General features: G+C 35.4%; 2 protein-coding genes and 1 non-coding gene across 4 annotated transcripts; 2 read left to right on the top strand and 1 right to left on the bottom strand.

The window, feature by feature from the left end:
• Positions 1–65: 65 nt before the first annotated feature.
• LOC133700693 (serine/threonine-protein kinase GRIK1-like) lies at positions 66–4,546 on the bottom strand. 2 transcript variants are annotated; one of them, XM_062124316.1, is made up of 11 exons: positions 4,047–4,546; positions 3,821–3,895; positions 3,692–3,736; positions 3,053–3,127; positions 1,974–2,061; positions 1,737–1,861; positions 1,536–1,631; positions 1,149–1,215; positions 698–813; positions 532–619; positions 66–328 (listed from the first exon to the last, which is right to left on the bottom strand). In XM_062124316.1, the coding sequence occupies exons 1-11, from the start codon at positions 4,296–4,298 to the stop codon at positions 228–230; spliced, it is 1,128 nt and encodes a 375-aa protein (XP_061980300.1). In that variant the 5' UTR covers positions 4,299–4,546; the 3' UTR covers positions 66–227. The 2 variants fall into 2 exon arrangements, with proteins under 2 accessions (XP_061980300.1, XP_061980301.1); XM_062124317.1 differs by having other exon boundaries at positions 541–619; positions 4,047–4,545.
• A 1,536-nt stretch (positions 4,547–6,082) lies between these two features.
• On the top strand, positions 6,083–6,155 carry TRNAA-AGC (transfer RNA alanine (anticodon AGC)). The gene has a single exon. It is a non-coding gene; the product is annotated as a tRNA-Ala (tRNA).
• An 812-nt stretch (positions 6,156–6,967) lies between these two features.
• On the top strand, positions 6,968–11,609 carry LOC133701628 (formate--tetrahydrofolate ligase). The gene is made up of 5 exons (XM_062125618.1): positions 6,968–7,216; positions 7,447–7,596; positions 8,750–9,925; positions 10,573–10,719; positions 11,172–11,609. Exons 1-5 carry the CDS (start codon positions 7,055–7,057, stop codon positions 11,445–11,447), a joined length of 1,911 nt encoding a protein of 636 aa, XP_061981602.1. The 5' UTR covers positions 6,968–7,054; the 3' UTR covers positions 11,448–11,609.
• Positions 11,610–24,359: the final 12,750 nt, after the last annotated feature.

The raw sequence follows: 24,359 nt of genomic DNA, 5'->3' as shown, positions 1-24,359 counted from the left end.
GAGATTAACCAGCCTGCCAGTGGCTTGTAAATAAATGAAAAATTTCTCTGTTATTAGCTATGCTATGATGATGAATTTCTTTTTTTGATTGAATTAACATATTGCTGTATACAATAACAGAGATTAACCAGCCTGCCAGTGGCTTGTAAATAAATGAATAATTTCAGAAATTTACAGGACTTGAGAACTAATGATTTTTGCTGTGGCCCTTTTTGTTGTCAACTAATCTACTTGCTGCTGCATAAGCAGTTTATAGGGACTGGACCACCCTCTTTGACCACCCATGGATGCTCAGCTACATCATCCAAGGTAATTCTTTGCATTGGATCTGCATACAAAAAGACAGCAAGGAGAGAATTAAAATTGGAAAGTTTTTACACTTAAAGACTTGTAGAAATTCCTGCAAATTCATTCAAAATAAACAGCAGGAAAGATTCTGCTGCTTAAGATTGTTAAGAGGCTAAGAAGTCTGCATAAGAATTTAGGTAGTTAGTGCATAAGAACTAGGAATGATTGTCCTTATGAGCTTGCCTGTGTTACCTTTGGAGAGAAGGCCTTGCAGAAGATCTTTGAGCTCAGAATCTAATTCTTCTGGAAGTGGTAAAGGACTATTAACAATCTGTCAAAAGGTAGCCAATATTTCAGGAGGCATAAATGAAAAAGAAACACACGAGAAAAAAAAAAGTGAGGAGATTACCTTGTCACAAGTTTCAGGTACACTATCAGCAAGAAAAGGGCAGAAACCGAGCACCATAGAGTATAAGGTAACCCCCACAGCCCACATATCAGCAGCTTTTCCATGGTATACTGTATCTGGTATAATCCAAGAATCCTTGTTTCTCAGCAATGTGATTGATTTGCTTCTTTATAATCCTACATTATTGAATTACCGTCGTTTCGTTGAAAATAAAAAACTTATTCTGTTTCACTTCACACCCATTTTTATGGTTATACATCCCAAATTCTCTACATCATCTAGCTCCTGAATTCCAAAACCCTACACTACTGAAACTCTGGAAGTATGTGAACATGTTGTTTTCGATCTGATATTCGTATGCATTTGAGACGTAAAGACAGGCGATGATCATAACGTGTAACTAATTATGCAGCACATGAGCCCTTGGGGCTAGTGGAAATAATGAACATACCTGAACAACACTCTGGTGCAGTGAAAGCTAGAGTTCCAGGACATCTCAATAGCTCATCATTGTCATCCTGCAGATTATAATTCCTAAATAAGAATAGTTTGTTGTAGGTCTGCACAAAAAGCTTAAAAAATGAATAGCAGTCCACGCGGAATGTGGTAGCTGTAGCTCTTTATTGGTAGATCTGCAGATTAGAGTTGTTGTTGTCTAATACATCAGATATAGTTTCACCAAAGGAATTTTCTAGATTAATACTTAGTGGTAGTGGGGTTCTTGAACTGTAAGAAAAATGATTTTAAGACAGACAACAAAAAGAAGAAGAAGAAGAAGAAGAAGAAGAAGGAAGAATCATGAAAATATTAGCAGATGAATCATCATGAATAGCATTACCTCAAAGGCATGGCCAAAGCTGAAATCAACTATTTTCACCCTTCCACTAGCAGTGACCAAAAGGTTTTCTGGCTTAATATCACCATGCACAATATTCTGTTACCAATAAAGGAGAAAGATTCAGCTTTTTGCTAGAAAGGGACATGTCTTCAAGAGGGAGGGAGCATCACTGAAAGATGTGTTCTATAATAAGTAACTTACATGATGATGCAAATAAATGAGACCAGCAATTACATCCTTGAAATATCTTCTTGCAGTTGTTTCATCAATCCGTCCTTTCATCTCCAAAATGTTGCTCACAGTACTGCTTTCCACATATTCAAGAACTGGATAATAGCAACCACATGACAAAAGAGAGATAGAAGTGCATCATTACAAAACTCCTTGTGACATTCTTGACACAAATGCTTCAAAACATATGGAAGAGCCTATCAGTACCCATATACAGATAATCTGATTTTTGGTCATCAATCACCTCAACTAGGTTGATTATGTTTGGATGTTCCAAAGTTTTCAATATGGATACCTGAAAAAAAAATCAAATCATCAACTTTCCTACTACAAACTGGCCAAGGCGCGATCCAGAATATGGATTGAATGGTGATAAAAAGATCCAGTTTCAGAAGCCTACTAATTATGAACTCAAATTCAGAATGCATCGACTGGCAAGCAATTATATGGGGATTGGACCAGCTGAATAAGATTGCATATGGGGACCAGCTGCTCTTGTATGAAACCGAGTGAGCAGCTCTGGCCACAATCAGAACTTGTCAAAAACTTGCAGTGCCACGAATGAAAATGCTCATCAAATAAGCTACTTGCATCTAGAGGAAATCTTTATGTAACAAATCCAGAATGTGTTCTTGAGAAGATAGAGGAACAACTGAATGCAGGTTGTGTAAGTACCAATGCATGGACAAGAGGCAGACCGAAAAAGGACTGCATTGAGCCAGAAGAATTGAAAAAAACAGAAGACATGAAATAATGGACTTGAACCCAGAAATCTGAATGGTGGAAATACTTTTACGCAGCTGATTATCCGAGCCAGTTGCCAAAAAAACAAAGCCACTGAGAGAAGCAAGAATTATGATTGCTACATGGTAGAGGCACAGGCAGGCCTTAAGTTTGATGCCATTGTTGCAAACTTCAGATCACTATTGACCATAATTCTATAAGCATCGCACAGAATGTTCCTTGTTCAGGCAGTGTTTTGGGAAAGAAAAAGTATAGTGCAACAGGGTCATTTGGTTTGTTTGATGTGAACTTTGAAGAGATGGTCTGAATAAAACATAACTGAATTATTACAACTCAGAACCTTTGGCTACTTTAAGATAGTAACTGCTAAGATGTGGAATCACAGTAGATGAAAGCCTAAACAATATAATAAAAAAACTGAAAGGATATTGCTTGAAACAAGAAATAAAACAACATAACAGCATGATCAAAATAGAAAGTAGGCCTTGAGTTTGAGAACAGATGAAAACGAAGAAAAACATCAATGAAACACAGGTTCTTACTTCTCTGAGAACATCAGCCATTGCTGTTTCTGATCCTGTGATGCGAAATTTGCGCAAACGAGACTTGCAAATAACCTACAAGAACAGTGGAATCCTGGTGATGGATGTGCAGTTAAATAAAGAGAAAGAGAGCATTCATCATGGTTGAAGATATTAAGAGAATCAATGTCAATGTTTTGGTTGGGATCAAACCATAGAAGATAGGTATGTTAATGTTTGATAACTCAAAGCAACGAATTGAAGCACCATAGTGCAGGATCAATGGAATGGAACCTGGCTGTATCAATGAGCTAGTCTAATAGCCATTTCACCCCCACCCCTAATACCATCTTGATTTACAGAAAATCCATCAAGATATTGCCATATATCTATCAATTTCATGTATTCAGCAAGGGAATTGCTGTCAATATTGCAAATCTTGTTATATATCGCAAAACTTCCTGGTTAGTTAGTTGTTCATAGGACAGAAGTCCTGTACTAGCAGAAAGTGAATCCATAGCAATGAACAGGAGAGGATGAGTACTTCACCGATACTGTTTTGAGGTTAGTGTCTTTTTCAACCATACTTATGCTTGAAAAAAAATTATAATTCTGGATAATTCTAACAAGTAATCCTTAACCATAAAGAGGTGTATTTACCTTAATAGCATAAGGAGTTCCACTGTTACTGTTTCGATAGAGTACCTGCACCAACTCTGTTATTACCTCAAGTTAAATAGAAAGCAAGCAGTAGAAAGTAAGGAATCTGTATGTTGTATACATGCTTACCACTTTACCATAGCTTCCTTGGCTAATCCTCCTCTCTTTTACATACTCGTTGATCATCTTTCTTCCATTTGAGTGCTATCCTCACCATACAAGTTTCAGTAAACCATGTTTGATAATTTCCGAACAGGAGCAAACGAAATTGGTCAGTAATCGTGCCGAATCGATGCTTTCTACACAAACACTAAAGGCAATAACTTGTACTTGATTCATTTGTGCAAGTTCTTACCTTAGAATGCCTTACAAATGTGGTAACTGTAACAGGGATCTTCTTACAAGCCTGAGCCTTCCTTGGTGAGCATGGTATTGATTGTTCTTCATTCTTATCAACAGGAAAATTCCCACTGGATAAGTCTTGGTAGAAAATGTTCTCTGCATCATCTTGTCGACAGTCAATGTTGCTCGCACACTCTTGAGAGAACAGATTGGATGTGCAGGTCATGGGTAAAACAGGCCTCTTCGGATTCCGATGATTTGTCATCGAGTCGCGGCAGCCTGAATCTTCCTTGAACTTGGAGTGTAGCAAGGTAGATATCGTATTCCTGAAAAATCCCTTTACAAACTCCTGCTAGCTTCAAAGATTCATCTTCTTTGCATACATGATTAAAACCTTAACCACAAGGAACTGTCCTCTTGTAGCAAAGCTACACCCAGCAAGCAAGAGGTGCAGCTAACCCCACACCCTGACTTGACTGGTAGCTGAGCAAAACCTATCAATGTAGACATGTCTCATATCACATCTACATTAACTGAACCGAACTTCATTTTATATTGCTCTATATATTTTTCAATTAATATTTTTAACTACAATCTTTTAAATTTCAAAGGTTGTACTGCTCTCGTAGCATAATTTGATTATGTTATTGCAAGTGTTGAGCTACTAAAAATTGCGTAACTAATAAAATTTCCAACAAAAATATGTTATTTTTTCAATTTTTTTTGCTTCTAATATTTTTTCAACAATGTTTTTTTTTTTAAAAAAAAATCTCCAAATCTTAGTTTGACTTTTTCTTTATCAAACTGGCCCAAGAAGTCGTGTGATCTGTCCCTTGCTTCCAGAAATTGAAGTCCTCGTCACTCCTAACTTGATAATCTAGATTGTTACACATGTGAACGAGAAGTCTAGCACTTACAAGACGGGAATGCTAGACATAGTCTAAGCTCCAGTAATAAAAATTATATCTTTAAAACTTGATTGATTAGTTAGGCTTTTGGGTGGGTACGATTTATTAACATAATATCTAATAATATCTTAGTTTTGTTAATACCACAAGTTTTTGAATATTATTATTCTGTTTTTATTTGATATAATTAAACACAAGATAATAATAAATATGTTCAAGTTTTAAGTTAAAAAAATTTTTATTTGAAAGAATTTGTGATCAAATAATATAAATTATATATTAAATAATTTCATTTAATAATTTAAAGTTTTGAATTGAGATAGCGCTTTGATAATTAAAACAAATTAAATTCTTGTATAAATATATACATAAGCTAGTATGCATAAAGATGATTATCTTGAGACCATAATGTAAAAGCTTATGTAATAATTTTATGAATTCAATAATTTCTTTTAATGATATAGATTCAGTCTTAAAGTGTATTTAGGTTGGTGATAGATTTTATGATTTTTGTTTAAAAAATAAATTTTAAAAAATTATAACTTGTAGCGAGAGTTTTTTCAAAAGATTTAAAAAAGTAGATTTAGAAATAATTAAATTTTTTTTACTTGAATCAAAGGCTTGAACAAAATTGAGTCAAAATCTTAATTTAATTAAAATTTAAAGCTTTTAACTCATTAATTCTAACTTGCACTACATCTATTCTTTTTTTTAAAAAAAAAAAAAAAATTGATTTGAAAATTTTTTAATAAACATGTTTCTAACTTGAAGTCATTTTAACATATTTTTGTCAAGTTATTTATGAGAACATATTTTAAATTGTGACTCAAAAGTAATTTTTTTTTAATAAGTACACCAATCAGACTCTAAATGCATCAAATTTTCCCTTATTTTTTCTTTATTAATGTTCAAATATTTGATTATGCTCGTTCAAACTGCTGCACAATGTTTTCTATATATGTTGTAAGTTGATGATGTGAGAAATATGATTTTTATATAGATATGTAAATATTCTTATTTTTTATGTACAAAAACTTTTTAAATACAATAATATTTGAATAATGTTTACCTATGAACTTAACTGAAAATCAATGTCGTTTCTTAGAAATAATTAGTAACGTTTCAAGGCAGGGTTGCAAATGGGGATGTAGCTCAGATGGTAGAGCGCTCGCTTAGCATGCGAGAGGTACGGGGATCGATACCCCGCATCTCCATTCTCTTATTTTTTCCCCTTAGATTTCCTTTTCATTGAAAACCGCTAAATTCACACTGTTCTACAGCACTTTCCCTCACTGCTCCAATCAAGAGCCAATGATGTGGGACCCACAGAGCGCCTCATTCAACGCACTTATCCCGCTCACAACCTTAAACCAAGCTGTGATTTTATCATCTCTCTCTCTCTAGACAATCCAATCCACTTCTTCAGGCACAGCCTGAGCCAGTAAATCAAGGATTATTTTATTTATTCAAGTAATCTCGTAGACCCTAAAATCAAGAAACATTCACAATTCAGTCCCTCTACTCTTAATGTTTTTCATTGACCCTTAATTTGCAGAAAAATTATATTTGATAACACGTTATAAATATTGATGATGCAAGAGCCTCTTTGAAAAAAAAAATTTTCTTATTTTTTTTCTTATTTACTTTTGATTGTCAGTTGAATTCTATATTAACTCCATAATTATTTACAGGGTTTAGGCCTAAAATTATTATAAGTAAAACTATCTAGTTTAGTTTTCAGTGAACTTATTTTATTTAATGAAAACTAAAAAGAAGAAATAAATTATTATAAATAATTACAGAGTTGATATAGAATCCAACTACAAGATTATTTATACTTTCTTTCTTAGTTGCTTAACTTTTTCAGCGTCAAATTTGAATTTGTTTCACGAATTTTAAGATCACAATTTGATGACACCAAAAACATATAATCCAAAGTGAAACTATGAAAAAATTTAAGGGACTAGAATATATTCTTTCATTGGTGAAATGATTTTTCTCCAACTGGTTCTTGAAATAACACTATCATAAATATATTAGTGTAAGCTATAGATTGCAGGTGCAAAGATTTGAAATTTCTGGCATCAAATTCACCAAACTGAAACAAGAAATAATGAGTGCATCAAAAACAGTGAGGAAGGTGGAGGTGTTGTCACCAGTACCTGCAGACATAGACATTGCTAACTCAGTGGAACCTTTTCACATATCAGAGATTGCTAAAGACCTGAATCTTAGTCCTAAACATTATGATCTTTATGGAAAATATAAGGCCAAGGTGATTTCTTTTTCCTTTCTTGTGATGGGATTTATATTATTTTTTCATACCCCAATTCATTTTATTATCAAGTGACTGTTTTCTTGCTGTCTTGTGGTAGTTTTGTGTTGATTATTTTGATGGTTTTAGATTTTTTCTTTGAAAGATTCAATATTTTTTTTGAAGGTTATTAGATTTTCGTGTTTTTATAGAAGAAGCCAAGGAAATTGATTTGTTGGGTTGTTTTATAGGTACTGTTGTCTGTGCTTGATGAGCTTGAAGGATCAGGAGATGGGTACTATGTGGTGGTTGGAGGGATTACTCCTACACCACTTGGAGAAGGAAAGTCTACTACTACTGTTGGCCTCTGTCAAGCTTTGGGTGCATTTCTTGATAAAAAGGTAGCATTTTGTTTTGTTTCATTTCTTGTTTTTTACTGTTATCATTCCATTCTTTCTTACTGTCCATGTTCTGTGCGGTCAATGTTGTTGAGTTTTATCTGGGCGATAAAATTTTTGAACTTGTATTCCATTATTTTCAAGCTACTAGTGTGGATTTAAAATCTTGTTAATTGTAGTCAAGAATTCATACTGAGTTTTTTACGGGCTGATTACAAGGAAAGTGCCTTGTAGTATCTGTGGAACAGAAATAAGAGAGGAGATAAAAATTCAGCTCCAAAAGTTATGGTTCCATCAGGCGATGTTCCAGAAGGATGACTGTGGAGATGGTTCTACCATTTTCCACTTTTTTGCAAGAATGGAGTGTACTCCCATGATTTATTTTTTCACAGTGGTTGTTGCAAGGATATGATGTTGCTGAGTCATTGTGCATTTGGCCACATCCAATCTAGTTATTAAATATTGTGTTTATGCACACTCTCTAATCATGTTTAAATTTATACGGTACTCCTGTTTAAGTTAAAAATGGATGGCCACAATGTATTTGACCATATTGGATATGAAATGATTACTGGATTGTCTTAAACCTTCGTGTGATTGAAATCACTGAAGTCTGAATGGGAAACAGGCTAACAATCGATGAAGGATTCCTTTGTGTAGATTTGCCAAGCTTGACCAGTTGTTGATGTAAGACAGCTTTCATTTCAGTATATCAAAGGCTGCTTCTTTTGGTTGCTTTATACTGAGGCTCATGCTGTTGTCATTGTTAGAAATTTGGTATGTTTTCCTCGCATTCCTTTGCAATGATAGGTGAAAAGAGCAGTAAAGTCGGCTCAAGCTTTCAAATTTCTCAAGGAGAGAAGTCCAAATTTTGCAATCTTGAAAGCTACCACATTTCTTCTGTTGCTTTTTAGTCAACAACTCAGGAAACTGATCTCCAGTTAAATGTCTGCAGTGCCAAAGTCAAAATTTTAATTCTTGTTTCCTTTTGTGCACGAGGATGTTTAGGAAACTAGATATGAATTTTTCTTTGCTGTAGGCAGTGTTGTTTCGTCATTGTTTTCTTTTAATCTTTGGTTTAAATGATTGTACGGATACCAAATTCCAGATGTGCCTCTGTTGTTATGATAGGAATTCTTTCTGTTTCTGATCCTAGGTTGTTACCTGCCTTCGTCAACCATCGCAAGGACCAACTTTTGGAATAAAAGGAGGTGCAGCAGGTGGTGGTTATAGTCAAGTAATTCCAATGGATGAATTCAATCTTCATCTAACAGGAGATATTCATGCAATAACAGCTGCAAATAATCTCCTAGCAGCTGCTATTGATACCCGGGTTTTCCATGAGTCTACCCAGTCAGACAAGGCTCTTTTAAACCGCTTGTGCCCACCAAACAAAGAAGGAAAAAGAAGCTTTAGTGACATAATGTTTCGGCGGCTGAAGAAGCTTGGTATCTCCAAGAACAAGCCCGAGGAACTCTCACCACAAGAAGTAAAGAAGTTTGCTAGGCTTGATATTGACCCAGCTTCCATAACATGGAGGAGAGTAATGGATGTCAATGATAGGTTCTTGAGAAAGATTACTGTTGGCCAAGGTCCTGAAGAAAAAGGGATGGTGAGAGAAACAGGATTCGATATTTCTGTAGCTAGTGAGATAATGGCAGTTTTGGCCCTCACAACATCTCTAGCTGATATGAGAGAGAGGCTTGGTAAAATGGTGATCGGAAATAGCAAGGCTGGTGACCCTGTAACAGCTGATGATCTTGGTGTTGGAGGTGCCTTGACTGTACTGATGAAGGATGCTATCAACCCTACTTTAATGCAGACTCTTGAAGGAACTCCCGTTCTTGTTCATGCTGGTCCCTTTGCGAACATTGCTCATGGAAATTCTTCCATTGTGGCTGATAAGATTGCACTGAAGCTGGCTGGACCAGGTGGGTTTGTGGTCACAGAAGCAGGTTTTGGTTCTGATATTGGAACTGAAAAGTTCATGAACATAAAGTGCCGATATAGCAGTTTAACTCCTCAGTGTGCTGTTATTGTTGCAACAATTAGGGCCCTGAAAATGCATGGTGGTGGGCCAGAAGTGGTTGCTGGGAAGCCTCTTGACCGTGCCTACACAACTGAGAACGTGTCTTTGGTTGAAGCTGGTTGTGTGAATTTAGCTAGGCATATTTCTAATACAAAGGCTTATGGTGTAAATGTTGTTGTCGCTGTTAACATGTTTGCAACTGATTCAGAAGCAGAACTTAATGCAGTCAGAAATGCAGCTTTGGCTGCTGGGGCATATGATGCTGTTGTCTGTACACACCATGCTCATGGTGGGAAAGGAGCAGTAAGTTACTTCTTCCTGTTTGTCCATTCCTATATTGAGCCAGCATTGCTCTTCTTTCTGTGAAACCAAATAAGTGAAGGTAGAGCTGCATGGTGCTTGCTTTTTCCCTAGAAAGAACTACTCCATGCTTACCGAGTTTTGAGCTTTACGGAAGATATTTCCCTGTCAGCCATTATAAAGTTTTTCGTTATAACTTCAGCCTCAATATAAACACCAAAGTTACCCTGTTTCTTAAATCTTACTCAATCAATTCAGTGGTAGTGTCCCTCAGTTTCCCTTCTATCGTAGCACTAATATATTATTCACACTTTATTTCATGTGCTATATACTTTTACCATTGGTGTTTGGAGGCAGATTTTTATGCAAGTGAAATCTTGCATCCTCTGCCCTACTTCTTGGCTGCCTCATCTGCTCACATCCCTTACAAGTTAAAAAATTCTAATCACGTCTTGGATCCAGATCGTGGAATACATGTCCCACTGGATAAAAAGTTCACTGCCTTGTATGAACTTATTGTCACGTTTAGTTGCATTTAAGCTGGTAAATGGTCCTCTTTTGACAGTGGCACATATCTGACTCTTAACTTCTTGAGTATCTGTATTAGGCAAAATGAGTGATTGGTTAACTTACTGTATTGTGTTCCTCAGGTGGACCTTGGAACTGCAGTTCAAAAGGCGTGTGAGAATGTGACACAGCCATTGAAGTTCTTATATCCTTTGGATATAAGTATTAAAGAGAAAATAGAGGCAATAGCAAGGTCCTACGGTGCTAGTGGTGTTGAATACTCAGAGCAGGTATAACATTCATATCTTGTTATCTTATTATCTTTCATTTTTTCAATTTCCAAAATGATTCTTTTAAGTTTTATCTGAAGATCATTTCCTGATGTGCACAGTTGTGCACTTGGTAGTTGCCTCTAGTCTCAAATTTTCACTCTCAAATTTTCGTTCTCTCTTCTCACCCAAAAATGATTAGCTCATTTGCACCCAATTTGTCAAATTGTGAAAGGGTTAAAAAGAGTATGGTTTTAAGCTTTTCTTGTGTTGAAAAATCGTTGTGGGAGATTTTTGGTGCATTTTTCCTGGTATGAAGCTCATTTTCCATGCGAGATAATTCAAAGCAATCCATTCTCTATCTCATTTTAGTCATCCGGGATTGTAAAATTTCTTTGCAAATTGCCAATGCTGCAATTTATGAAACTTGGACGGATGTTTAGAGACTTGACCATCTCTTTATGTCTAACCAGGCTGAGAAACAAATTGAGATGTACAGTAAGCAAGGGTTCTCCGGTCTGCCCATCTGTATGGCCAAAACCCAGTATTCATTTTCACACAACGCGGCTGAGAAAGGAGCCCCCACTGGATTTTCTTTACCAATAAGAGATGTGAGGGCAAGCATTGGTGCTGGTTTCATCTATCCTTTGGTTGGGACTATGAGTACAATGCCAGGGCTTCCCACAAGGCCTTGCTTTTATGACATTGATCTCGACACTGCCACGGGCAAGGTCATTGGTCTCTCTTGATGCCAACTAAACCTTATGTTTCATGTGCTTCTGCATACGCTTCCGGGGCCTGCCTTTTCAGAAGTACAAAGCCTCTGTGTAACTTCTGTTTGATTTTTAATGTAACTTGGATGCACAAGAAACTGAATAAATTAAAAGTTCCTGGTTTCTTTCTGCTCTTAATCCAATAGTCTGATATCAATCATAGCTCGTAATACTTCAGGTTTCTAGTTAAATTCTTTCTTTATCTTTAGAGCTTTGGTCTGAGGAAGGATTTTAATCCAAAGTGAGTGATCAGCAGAAGAAAGGGAAGATTACAACTCATGCTTTTTGAGATGGTTACCTTCCACCCTTCGGGGCACCACACAATTCATTTTGAGTTCACAAATTTCAGAAGAAAGAATTACATGCATGAGTTGTTAACGCAAGTTCTTAAAAAGGACTGACATCTCTCTCCATCCCCACACAAAAAATCTAGTTTTTGACAAGGGCAGACTCTTTGAGTATCTTCAGCAAAACACCATCTACACAATAATTCTCCCGAGGCATCAGTGCCTATTTTCACTTCCTTTTTAACAACAAGAAAAGGTTTTCCCTTCGCTTTTGTTTTCACGTTTGTCTTGCACATTTTTCTTTTTCCCTAGCCTATCATTTCCTGGCCTTACTTTTTCACTTTTCTTCCCTCAGGTCTCACTTCATCACCAGTTCTTCATCTCTTTCTAACCAACCAAACACCTTCTTTTCATGTTCCCAATGAATCTCTGTCCATTATTGGTAATAGTGATGCTAAAAATGGGGTTCTTTCTTTATCTCAAAGTCTCAAAATAACCCTTTATTAAGTGATGGTTCAAATGACAATGTACCACCAGGAAAGGTGGATGCAAGAAATGATTTTCATGGTAAGGAGCATTATGTTTTGAAGAGAGAAAAAGGGAATAAAAAAAGCGCTGTGGAGAAAGAGAGAGTGGCAAGCAATGCTCTGGCATTGGGTTACCAATGGTAGAAGGATGATTCATACCCTATATTTGCACCAGGGTCTGATGAAATCCTTCAATTGTTTTCTTAATGGAAGGCCTGGCAGTGAGTATCAAAATATAGATAGGCAACCAAGGCACTGCAATGCTCCTGGTATATTTTGAACCTGCTTTTACTTTTACAATTTCCAGTTAAAATATAGTGGACCAATTGTGTTTAGAAATGTAAGGACGTTTTGCTTTCTTTGCCATCAAATTATCAAACAGTTCTTGAAATATATGTTAACCTCGTTCTCTTCATAGCGAACTTTCTGTTGTTGGCACTGATTATCTTCTCTGATAGATTCATCTTTGCCGAGTTTTGTAAATTTTTGGATTACATTGACCGTAAATGATTTAGACCACTTCGATTTGCAGGCTGAATGGTCAACTCATGTTGGAGATGTTAAGAGGGAAGAGATTAGTCATTCTTGATGATTCTCTCAGTAGGAACATGTGGGAATCTCTGCTTTGTGTTCTTCAAATACAGTGGAAGATATTAAACTATTAGATTAAGATAGTTAATTGGCAGATCAAACAATTAAGATACTAATAATAATAATAATAATAATAATAATAATAATAATAATAATAATATTTGCCTTCCCCATGCTTCTTATTGTTAATCAATATTTACCATGGCTGCTAAAAAAAAAAAAAAACCAGATCAACCTCCTTTCCCTTTCGCTTTGCCTGTGTTCGCAGCCAAAGAATTTGGTTTAATCTTTACAATCTCAGATTTTTTAATGCAAATTATTCATGCGTCAAAGACATAAGTTTGTGTTTGTCGTTTAAAGAAGTTTGGGCTGCTTTGGCAAGCCCGTACGTTTTCTTATGTGGGTTCTAGCAACCGGGCTGGCTTTGAAGCCCTAAGGTATATTCAGAACGGGCCGTTGGTTGTGTGATGGACTGTGGGCTTAGATTTTCTTTATTGAATGTTGGGCTATAGCTTTATTAATTTGGGCTAAATTGTTTAGGTTGTATCCATGGGTTTGGGTTACGTAAATACATGGTCAAGAAAAATTTAAAAAAAAAATGATAAAAAAAATGTATATACTAAAAATAACATCAAAGGTATATACTTAGCATCACCTCCAGGTCTTTCCAAGAAAATAATAATTTTCTTTGCATATTCTTTCTAGTTATTTTGTTTGCAAAAAATATAAGAAAAGATTATTTTTTTTAACATTTTAGCATCCAATAATAATATTTGTCTCAGCATTAAAAAATTAAAATAAAAAAGTTTTTATTTGGTGTTAGCATCTGAATAAAATGTTCTTATATTTTAAAAAAGGTTTATACATCTATATTTACTTAATAACGAATTCATTGAGCATACTCTAACTGGGCCAAAATCAAAAGGGCCATCAAGCCAACATACCCAATAAATAAAAAAACTAATTTTGTGTTTTCTAATAAATTTTTTTTTAAAGAAAATAGGATCTTAGAAATTAATTTGTTTAACCTTTTTTCAAGAAGTCTCTTTTTTTTCAGGGTCAATATCAAAGGTTTTTGTGAAGGGAAATTTCCTTCTTTAAGGAATGATGCTAAAATTTTGCTATCAATTTTTTCTCAAGTAATTAGAAATAAATTGGAAATAAACTAAGAAATATTATGATAAGGATAATAAAAAAGATAAATTTATGAGAAATGTATAGTAAAGATAACCTTTTATAAAAAAGAATGATATAAGGGTGACATTATTTTTCCCTTGCATATGACTAACTCCTTATATGAATCTTTAAAATCATTATATATTTTAGGATTTTTAATTTCTTGAAATTACTAGATGGCAAATCCCGGTCTTTCTTGATATATACATTCCACCATGATTTTGTAGAAACAAAGCCGATGTTACGGTGTGACAAGAAGTGTGAATATTAAACATTTTTTTTTATATATAATATTTTTTGTTATACATTTCACTTTATTTTATAAATGTATATTTATTAAATATGAATCAAGATATTTATTACAAAATGTTCGTATATTATTTTTCCTGTGAGAATAATTTTAATTTCAGTGTTCACTTATGTGGCCATGGGAGCTCATTGAAGTAAATTCAAATTTATAAAGTGACAAAGATCATTTTATTTGTGTCATGTACTGTCATTTTAATAGAATTTTCCATAGAAGACAAGTAATATTAATTTTCGTGGGTTCACATTTGACATCTTATTTTAATAAATGTGTTAGGTGGGGTAAATAAAGTACTGAACATTATTATATTTGTCACTATCAACTTTCCTTGGATTATAGTAATTAATTCTATTTAAACACGGATTCAATTGTATGACCATCCAAAATTGAAGGTTTAATTGAGTTCATTGTAGTTCTAATTCCTAAAAAAAAAAAAAAGACTTGACCTAGACTACGTTTCCTAAGTCAATTGATTCGTTTTTTTTTTTTTTATGATGATAAGCCAAGCTTCCATGTATATAATAAATGATCATTCAAACAAGAGAGGTTTTCGAGATTTTCCCCTATGTAGGTCATTGTTTACCTACAAGGGAACAATAACTTGTCATACCGATGCTATATCCATCATCTAGATAATACTATTATATCACTTCTAGAAAATATATATATATATATATATATGTATATATATATATATATATATATATATATGTATATATATATATATATATATATGTATATATATATATATATATATATATATATATATATATATAAGTTTTGGTGTGTTTGGTTTTTTTTTTTTATCAAAAACCAAATTGATTCAAATAATAATTAAAAAAAAAACAAAACTCACCAAAATACTGATGTAATGATCGAAGAGAAAATGTTTAATAGATTAAAATATTAGAAATCAGTAGCTGTTCTCTTACTTGGTCAAAGAAGTAATCCTCAAATTAGTTAAGAGTGTGTGTAAATTAGGGCCTCTAGGAGGCATACATTGACAAGTACTGAATATATTAACAAGTTCAATGGTATCATCAGCCCCACAAAGCTTTCGAAGAAAGCTGTTTAATCAGTACTGAATATTTTAACAAGTTCAATGATATCATCAGCCCTAGGAGTCAAAAATAGTTTTTTTTTTTAATATGAACGTTTGAATTATTTTACGTGTATTTCGATTAATCTTATAAGTCCTAACATTAATTATCATGTAAGCTTTCAGTAGTCCTGAGAGAATTTAAATTTATAATCATTAAAAAAACAAATTTAAAATCTAATACCTTTTAAAATATAGTTCTTGATTACTCTAAAGAAGGCCTTTATTAGCTTGAAGATTAGAGAAATAGTTATTATCAGGTGTTGTGGGATCGAGATCAGCTAGCACAGTCCCATTTCCTCGTTGGGGACACAATTGCGGAAGTGCTGCTAGGGAAGTTGTGTCCAATGTTTGGTCTGGAAGACCTGTACTGTTGTTGAAGTTGTACAATGGATCAATGAAGGTTCTATATTATTTTTCCTAAAATAATATTTTCCTATCCCCATATAATCCTTAAAAATTCAAGTTAATTAACCATGAATTAATGGAAGAAAAATATAGCGGAGAAAATATTGTTTAAATAGTAAGTAATCTGGATACATCGATCGTAAAATGTTTTTGGACAATAAGAGATTAGTTTTTTTTAACGTTGAGCTCGACAGGGGAGGACTGTTAAATACACAAATAGGGGGTTACTCTTTACTGTTGCCTCTTTGATCATAGTATAAATCATTGTTTAAAAATTCAGACCAAATTCATTGTATTAAAATTCATAGTTTATCTTGGAGATCTGAATTAATTTGAGAAAAAAAAAAAAATTAGCTAACCTGGTTAGGTTTTAATTCAGATCTTGGAGATCTGAATTATTTTGATTTTGTTTTTATTAAATTAAGTCGATTCTCCAAATACATAATCTAGATCTTGCCCAGGCTAACCTGGTTAGGTTTTAACACAATAATAAAAATAGACTCTTGCTTTTCCTTTTAAGTAAATATTCTCAGTTGACATAGGAAACGTAGGCTAGGTTAAGCTTTTTTATAAGGAAACAAGTTGTAGATATATCACGTTCATGTAAATCAAAATCAAAGGATCAAGCCTCCATGTTTGAAACCAGAAACTTGATATTAGATATATAGATGAATATCCAAATGACAATATTATATTACAGTGACAGCTCTTTTAAACAATAAATATATTGCAATTGAAACCTTAATTGAGTTGGTTAATTACTATAATCCAAGGAAACTTATGTGCTAACATGTGACAAAAATAACGTTGGCCAATACTATTTTACCAACCCCACATGCTACGTTCTTCACGATCTAAGTTAAAAAAAAAAATGATTTCATGGCACAAATATAATATATACATCACCAATTAGCTTCAAACCTTCTTTGTCTCTCTATACTTAGTGCTAAGACGAACTACAATAAACCATATAATCTTCGATGATTGTACAATTGAAACCATATTTAAATAGAATTACTTGCTATAATCCAAGGTTAGTTATACAGTGACAGCAATACCGGTGTCGAGTAATCTGCTTACCCCACTAGCCATATTCATCACCACCTAACAACATGTCATGCATGTTGTCGATACACGACGTCGGGCGACGGCTCCCGCTTTTTTTGTTTTTTTTTAACAAAAAGGGTTTTTTTTCTCGATTGGGGGAAACAAAGATTTTATTGGAGTCGCCATCTAGTAATTTGAGGGAACTAGAAATCCTAAATTAGACACTGGTCCCAGATATTCGGGAACGGGGTTAGTTATGATTAAGGGAAGGTAGACACCACCCTTAAAACATCCTTTCAATAGAAAGGTTACCCTTACTTGTGTGTTTTCTATTTGATTCAAATGCGATTATATTTTGGGCTTATTTGTAATTATTTTTAATGATTAAAGCCGGTCCCTAAAAATAGGAGACACATTAAAAATGACATCAGTCCCTAAAAATTAGGAGACTCGTCTAAAATATTGACGTTTGTCCCTAAAAAGGAGAATTACGTCTGGGTTACCAAAAGAAATAATGGATATAATCCATTATATTTTGGGTTTATTGGTAACTTGTTTTTTTTTTAAATGGTTAACGTCGGTCCCTAAAAATAGGAGACGCGTTAAAAATGACATCAGTCCCTAAAAATTAGGAGACTTGTCGACTTTGGTTTTTGTATTTTTTTACAACATGTAAGAAAATTTACAAGCATTTATATATAAAAAATATCCAAAATACCAGTTGAAACCCAAAAAATTACCTGAGTGTCAATGTATAGGTAAAAGACTGAAATACCCTCGGATTTCTCGAAAAATTACGAAAATGCCACTGGCGGCGCGTGTGGCACACGCGCGGTTACTGTGGGCGGCGGCGAGATTTCCCGGCGAGATTTCTGTCCAACCGACGGTCGATCCTGGTAGATCTGAGGACGAGGATTCTGATGGAGGTGGTATCGTCGGCCTTTGATGGCTGGCGAAGGAGAATCGACGACTTGAAGCTTCGGTGGCCGCCGACAATCGCGTCCCTTTTCCGGCCAAATGAGGCGGCGAAATCAATGACAACCACCGGGGTTTTTCTTTACATCAGGGGAGAAACCTTTCTGTGGTGGTGCGGAGGCTGTAGACGGCCGGAGATGGGAGATCGGGGGAGAGAGAGAGAGTCGCCGGCGAGAGGAGAGAGAGACTCTGAGCTGTGCTATGATGTGAACGCGCGCATGGTTCACCGGTGCATCTGAAGGCTGCGAACCGTTGGATCGTCGTTTAACTGATCCTGCGGCTGCGATTGGATGGATCTACAAGTTGATCGGACGGTCCGGATGAGAGGAGCCTTGATCTGGTGTGGCGCGGTGCACCGAAATCTCGGTACACCGTATGACGTGGCGCCACTGGATCTAAAGGAGAATTGTTTTAAGGGCTGAGATTGATTTGGGTTTTAATTTGGTGTGGTCAGCTCTATTGTACCCTATTAAATCAACGGTTCAGATCTAAACACTATAGATCTAACGGTTAGGATATATTTGGTATTTTTCAAATTGTTTTTTTTTTAAAATCAGTGAAAAAAACGTGAATAGTATAGATTTTTTCTTTGTTCTGGTTTTTCTCTTTTCTTTTTTTTTTCTTCTCTCGTCTTTTCTCCTTTTTTTTCCGAACTGTCACTAGCTATTTATAGCCAATGACAGGAGACAAGAAGCATCTCCTTTAAATAAAAATTGTATTTCATCCAACTGCTCCGCCTACAATAAATATAACTGCTCCGCCTAATATGACAATTCTGAATTATTAATTTTGTTTTATTATATATAATAATATATATATTTATATAGATAAAATTAAAAACTCAAATCAGTATTAGAAAAACCTCGTTTCAACCGCTAAAAATTAATTTTAATGACCGAAAATAATAGTTTTGACCCAAAATGACCCGAAACTCATTTTTTACCCCGGTCGACATAGTTTGACCCGTATTGACCCGGTGAACTCGGTTTTGGTCAAAAATGACGGTTTTGACCCGAAACGACCCGAAACTCATTTTTTACCGTGGTCGACATGGTTTGACCCGTATTGACCCGGTGGACTCGGTTTTGGTCAAAAATGACGGTTTTGACCCGAAACGGCCTGAAACTCATTTTTTACCCTGGTCGACATGGTTTGACCCGTATTGACCCGGTGGACTCGGTTTTGACCAAAAATGACGGTTTTGACCCGAAACGGTCTGAAACTCATTTTTTACCCTGGTCGACATGGTTTGACCCGTATTGACCCGGTGGACTCGGTTTTGATGGAAAGATGCGGTTGACTTGAGAAAAGTATATTTTGAATTTTTAAACTTTTTCTTAATTTTTTTGGATTTTTATAAATAATAATAGAAATAAAATAACATTCGAGAAAATCTTGGTGGATCCAAAATTGGGTTACAACAGTTGCCCCCTCTTTACAATGCTTACGGTGCAAAGGCATTGGAAAATTCATTTTCTTTTGACTTTGCATAGTAAGTTTTGTAAAGAAAAACGATGGAAGTGTTGAAAAAATGCACAGATTTTTCGGTTGGTCTAATTGTTATGGGCGACCTGCCCAAGTGAAAAACATGAAAGTGTTTTCAATACTGGTTTTATGAAATACATGAAAGTGATTTCAGATTAATGTTGTGAAATACATGAAAGTGATTTCAACAATGGTTTTGTGAAATACATGAAAGTGATTTCAAAATTGATTTTTTGTGAAATACATGAAAGTGATTTCAACAATGGTTTTGTGAAATACATGAAAGTGATTTCAAAATTGATTTTTTTTTTTTTTTTTTTTTGTGAAATACATGAAAGTGATTTCAACATTGGTCCTATTTTCCAGGTGACCACCCTGATGATAAAATGCGAGGAAACTCGCAAGTGGTCTAATTGTTCCAGGCGATCTGCCCGATGGTGAAAATGCGAGGAAACTCGCAAGTGTTCTAATTGTTCCAGGCGACCTGCCCGATGGTGAAAATGCGAGGAAGCTCGCAAGTGGTCTAATTGTTCCAGGCGACCTGCCCGATGATAAAATGCGAGGAAACTCGCAAGTGGTCTAATTGTTCCAGGCGACCTGCCCGATGATAAAATGAGAAGAAACTCACAAGTGGTCTAATTGTTCCAGGCGACCTGCCCGATGATAAAATGCGAGGAAACTCGCAAGTGGTCTAATTGTTCCAGGCGACCTGCCCGATGATAAAATGAGAAGAAACTCGCAAGTGGTCTAATTGTTCCAGGCGACCTGCACGATGGTGAAAATGCGAGGAAGCTCGCAAGTGGTCTAATTGTTCCAGGCGACCTGCCCGATGATAAAATACGAAGAAACTCGCAAGTGGTCTAATTGAAAATACTTGAAAGTGATTTCAATATAATTTTGTGAAATACATGAAAGTGATTTCAGTAATAAGCTTCAGGGTTGATGAAAAAATTCTGAAGGAAGTTATACCTGTATGGTTGAAATCTGATTTGTAAATCGATCTCAGAGATGATGAATCTTCTCAAGAAAGTCTTGTATGTACGGTTGGGATGTGATTTGTAATTGGATCCCAAAGACGAGGAAAGCTTCTCAAGAAAGTCTTGTATGTACGGTTGAGATATGAGTTGTAAATCTCAAAAATGAGGAAAGCTTCTCAAGGAAGTCATGTATGTATGGTTGGGATTTGATTTATGGATCCCAAAAATGAGGAAAGCTTCTCAAGAAAATCTTGTATGTACGGTTGAGATCTGATTTGTGGATCCCAAAAATAAGGAAAGCTTCTCAAGGAAGTCATCTATGTATGGTTGAGATTCAATTTGTGGATCCCAAAAATGAGGAAAGCTTCCCAAGGAAGTACTGTATGTACAGTTGAGATTTGAGCTGTCATTCAAAACGATGGTAGGAGTAAATTCCTTATAAATCACGCAGTATTTGGCAAAAGACATCATCAACTTCTTGCATTTTCAATACTCTCAAAGTTCTTAACTTTTGAAGCTTTAATCATGTCTTCCTCTCCTTCCAATGCTAACCCAAACCCTGTTCCTGCAGTAGAGCCTGCAGTTTGGCGTACTACCTTTGAAGTGAATGGTCGTCCGGTTACAATAGAGGATACTGTAATGGACAATGAAGATATTGCTGTAGCCGTGGCTAGAGACATGATCCTTCCTCGTGATGAAATAATGCTAGCTGCCAGGACCGATATTGAAGCGGTGAATCAGTCACTTGCTCTCAGTATCAGAGCTACTTCGTCTTTGGTGAACGTTGCAGAGCGTCTTCATGCCAGAAGACTTGAGTTGAATACTCAGGTTCTTGATCTCCATCATCAGATTGAGAATTTAAGGGATAGACTCCGTGATGAGAGACGTCACAGAAACAACTTGGAGAGGAGAAACCAAGAGCTGAATACACGTGTTGACTTTTGGCGGGACTATGTTAACACACGACACCTTGAGTTCGAGGAAGAGATGGAGCGTATGCATAAACAATTTGAGGAATTCCGAGGCATGATTAACCATCAAGATGAAAATATCCCTGATCGTCCTCGCACTGTTTAACATTTGTACTTGTAAACCCCTTTTCCCATGAATAAAAATCCATCTTTCTTATCTTCATTTATGAATTTTGCTTTTGTGGAATCGCCATCCTTGATGTGATTTAAAAGAACTTCAATTCATGTGAGTCTCGTTGGATCCCAGTGGGGATATTGTTTCATGAAATATCTGCAAAACAAATATGCAATGCTCGTGAAGTTAGATGATATGCAATGAATCTTACCTGTTTTTGAAATATAGGTTCCCCCTCTTTGATGCTTCATCGTCATAGGGTGGCTTTGTTTGCATTCCAAAACCTTATTTGTTTTTCGATGCATTGGCTTATTCATGTGCTAGCCATCCGCTTAGTTGTAAATGCAGTGTCCATCTTGGGCTGTCCGCGATAATTACTGCTCTCACTGTTTATCAAGCTTGACAATGCCCCCAAGTGTAGCGTTGCTTGATTCATCATTAAGAAGTTTAACAAATCGTTCATCTCCTGGATTCTTTCAAGAATTGTTCTCTGATTAATTGTGCGCATCGTGCCAACACCCATCAAGATTGTCAATCAGTTATGAAGTCACCTCCAGTTGAAACATACCCTTCAAGTATATGCGGTCATCCACTTTCATGGAACTGTCATGTCATTCAGACCTGCATTTCATACTTTGCAGTAAAAAGCTCATCGTTGTATGCTCAGCTTCTTTCTCAATAAGTTTTTCTCAACTCATCTAACCAGATTGTGAAAAGAAGTGTCTCAGCCTCATCAATGATGTTGCTTTTATCACCCATACTCATGTGGTGCAATGCGCATTTGAGCTTTAAATCAGATGGTCCCACGGTCAGTCTAGGTGCGGTGCATTCTCCCAACATTCATTCAAAGGCAATCATGTGATAATATCTTTCAATAGTCATAGCCATATTGGAGACGATAAACCAAGATGAAGATATGAAGATGTCCTTCAGGTACATCTTTGCTCTCAATTGTTGTCGGGGTTTACTGGATCATAAACTGTTCTTGAACATCATTGCCCTTAATTGATCTGCATGTGCTCATTCACTGATTATATTTCTTTGAACCATATTGTCCTCAGTTCATTGATTCATCATTTGATCATCTCTACCCCCAGCTGATTTAAAAACTGTTTGTTTTCCTTCTTGAAGGTCATTGTATTGCCCCCAGCAGTGTCGAGGAGAATTGATGTCATTTCTGTCAGGAATCTGAGAACTCGGTCGATGTTTCTCCTATTTGAAAATCTTTCTTATTTTGGAATCAAATCTCACATTTCAAAGATCATGTCAATTCAAGTCTGATTGTTGAAATGAAATCAGAGAGATGTCAATTTTTGAAAGTATTTTTGGAAATCAAGCTTTGTTGGTCAAAGATCCAACACACGTTATTCAATGTAGTCCTTTGATTGTCTTGTATTTTTTAGAGAAAAGAAATTGACTCGTTGTAAGATTAAAATGGCTTTTTCCATGGTTCTTTGTATCCATTTTAACTCTAATTTTGGGTATATCTTTTGATTGTTTGTGATGAGGTGACCTTTTATGAATTTCAAGAAAAACAAGGTACCCGATCAAAATTTGAGGCTTAATCAAGAAAGATTGTTTCTTTTTCTTAGCACCAATTTTATCAGCATGCATAATAATCAGTAGCTTGATTCATGAAGTCACAACCTGTATGAAACAACTCTTCAAGTTTTGAGATCGCCATTTATCGGTTCAGATTGCTTACTTGATTAAAAAGGACTTTCTAAAGCACGTAATGTAGGCTATGGTTCATGGCTTTGAAAGAAAGGAATTTCACAATCTCAAAAGGTGTTTGAGGGTTTCAAGAACCTAGGATCACCATCAATTACTCATCAATCTCTTTTCCTCATGTTGTCTTTGTAGAGATAGTGACATATAACCTTGTTAATCTCAAAAATCAACATTTGTTTAACATAGGTCATAACGCAAATCCAACTTTTCTTTGATGAATAACCAATCTAAACTTTTGAGGATTATAGAGGCTTTACCATAAACACACCGAAAGACATCACACTTGAAATTTTTTCAGGTTAACTTTTGGCATTTGTTGTGTCTTTATCAATCTTTGGCTTTCTTCTTCTAGCCCTTTCTCAATTATTGGACTTTTGTTCTAAGCCTTCCCTTTATCCATCGACTCTAACATTGTCTTCGTCTTTTCTAGGAAAAGACTCTCATTGCCCCCAGTGTGGGGTGTGATCCTAGTCAGGGTTTTTTATGAAAGAAATATTCTATCAGCTCAAAATGGGACTGCAAGGGATATATATTTCAAGAATTGTGAAAGGATGAAACAAAAATGGCCTTTTCTCATTTCAAGCAAGGTCGGTTAGAAGCGATAAATTTTGACCTCATCCAATGTAATGGTTTAGACTTGTACGAATCATAATTCATGAGTCCATAACTACTGAATCCACTACGTGTCATTATGCATACTGCTAAAACTTAGCTATATGGTATGTGGTTCAATTTCATGTGTGAGCTCAAAAGTTTTTTGGTCACCTCATGTCATTTCAACAAGCATCGAGTCATTCAAGCAACATAATTTTAATCTTCAGGATTGACTAATCTTAAACGCATGTTGGAGCTTGATCAAAATATTTTGTAAATAACCTTTGAAAGAAACATCTCATGCGTTCAGAACAACAAAGGGACAAAGAAAAGACATGTTTCATTAAAAGATGAGATGTGATCCCAAAATAAAATGCAGAATGACAAAACTCATAACAAAAAGAATCGACAGTTTAACACTCTTCTTGGATAAGCTTTTCTGGCGATATCTGTGTTTTGCCAAGCATTTCGATCACTTGTCATTCTGAGGATGTTGAGGTGACAATATGGCCGATGATGTCATTTTTCACAAACTGAACTCGATTCTTGAAATTCTTGCAACTGTTCAACTGAATGGCACAAAATCCCCCAATGATAT

The sequence above is a fragment of the Populus nigra genome, chromosome 8 (assembly GCF_951802175.1).
Source record: "Populus nigra chromosome 8, ddPopNigr1.1, whole genome shotgun sequence".
NCBI lineage: Eukaryota > Viridiplantae > Streptophyta > Magnoliopsida > Malpighiales > Salicaceae > Populus > Populus nigra.
The sequence above is the reverse complement of the archived record's forward strand: the minus strand, read 5'-3'. Positions and strand labels throughout refer to the sequence as shown.

Coding starts and splice junctions, on each gene's coding strand:
- LOC133700693 (XM_062124316.1), bottom strand. CDS start 4,298: ATGACAAATCATCGGAATCCGAAGAGGCCTGTTTTACCCATGACCTGC. Junction 3,896..4,046: donor CATTTGTAAGGCATTCTAAG/GTAAGAACTTGC, acceptor TGGTGAGGATAG/CACTCAAATGGAAGAAAGAT. Junction 3,128..3,691: donor GAACTCCTTATGCTATTAAG/GTAAATACACCT, acceptor CTGTTCTTGTAG/GTTATTTGCAAGTCTCGTTT.
- LOC133701628 (XM_062125618.1), top strand. CDS start 7,055: ATGAGTGCATCAAAAACAGTGAGGAAGGTGGAGGTGTTGTCACCAGTA. Junction 9,926..10,572: donor CTCATGGTGGGAAAGGAGCA/GTAAGTTACTTC, acceptor TGTGTTCCTCAG/GTGGACCTTGGAACTGCAGT. Junction 10,720..11,171: donor GTGTTGAATACTCAGAGCAG/GTATAACATTCA, acceptor ATGTCTAACCAG/GCTGAGAAACAAATTGAGAT.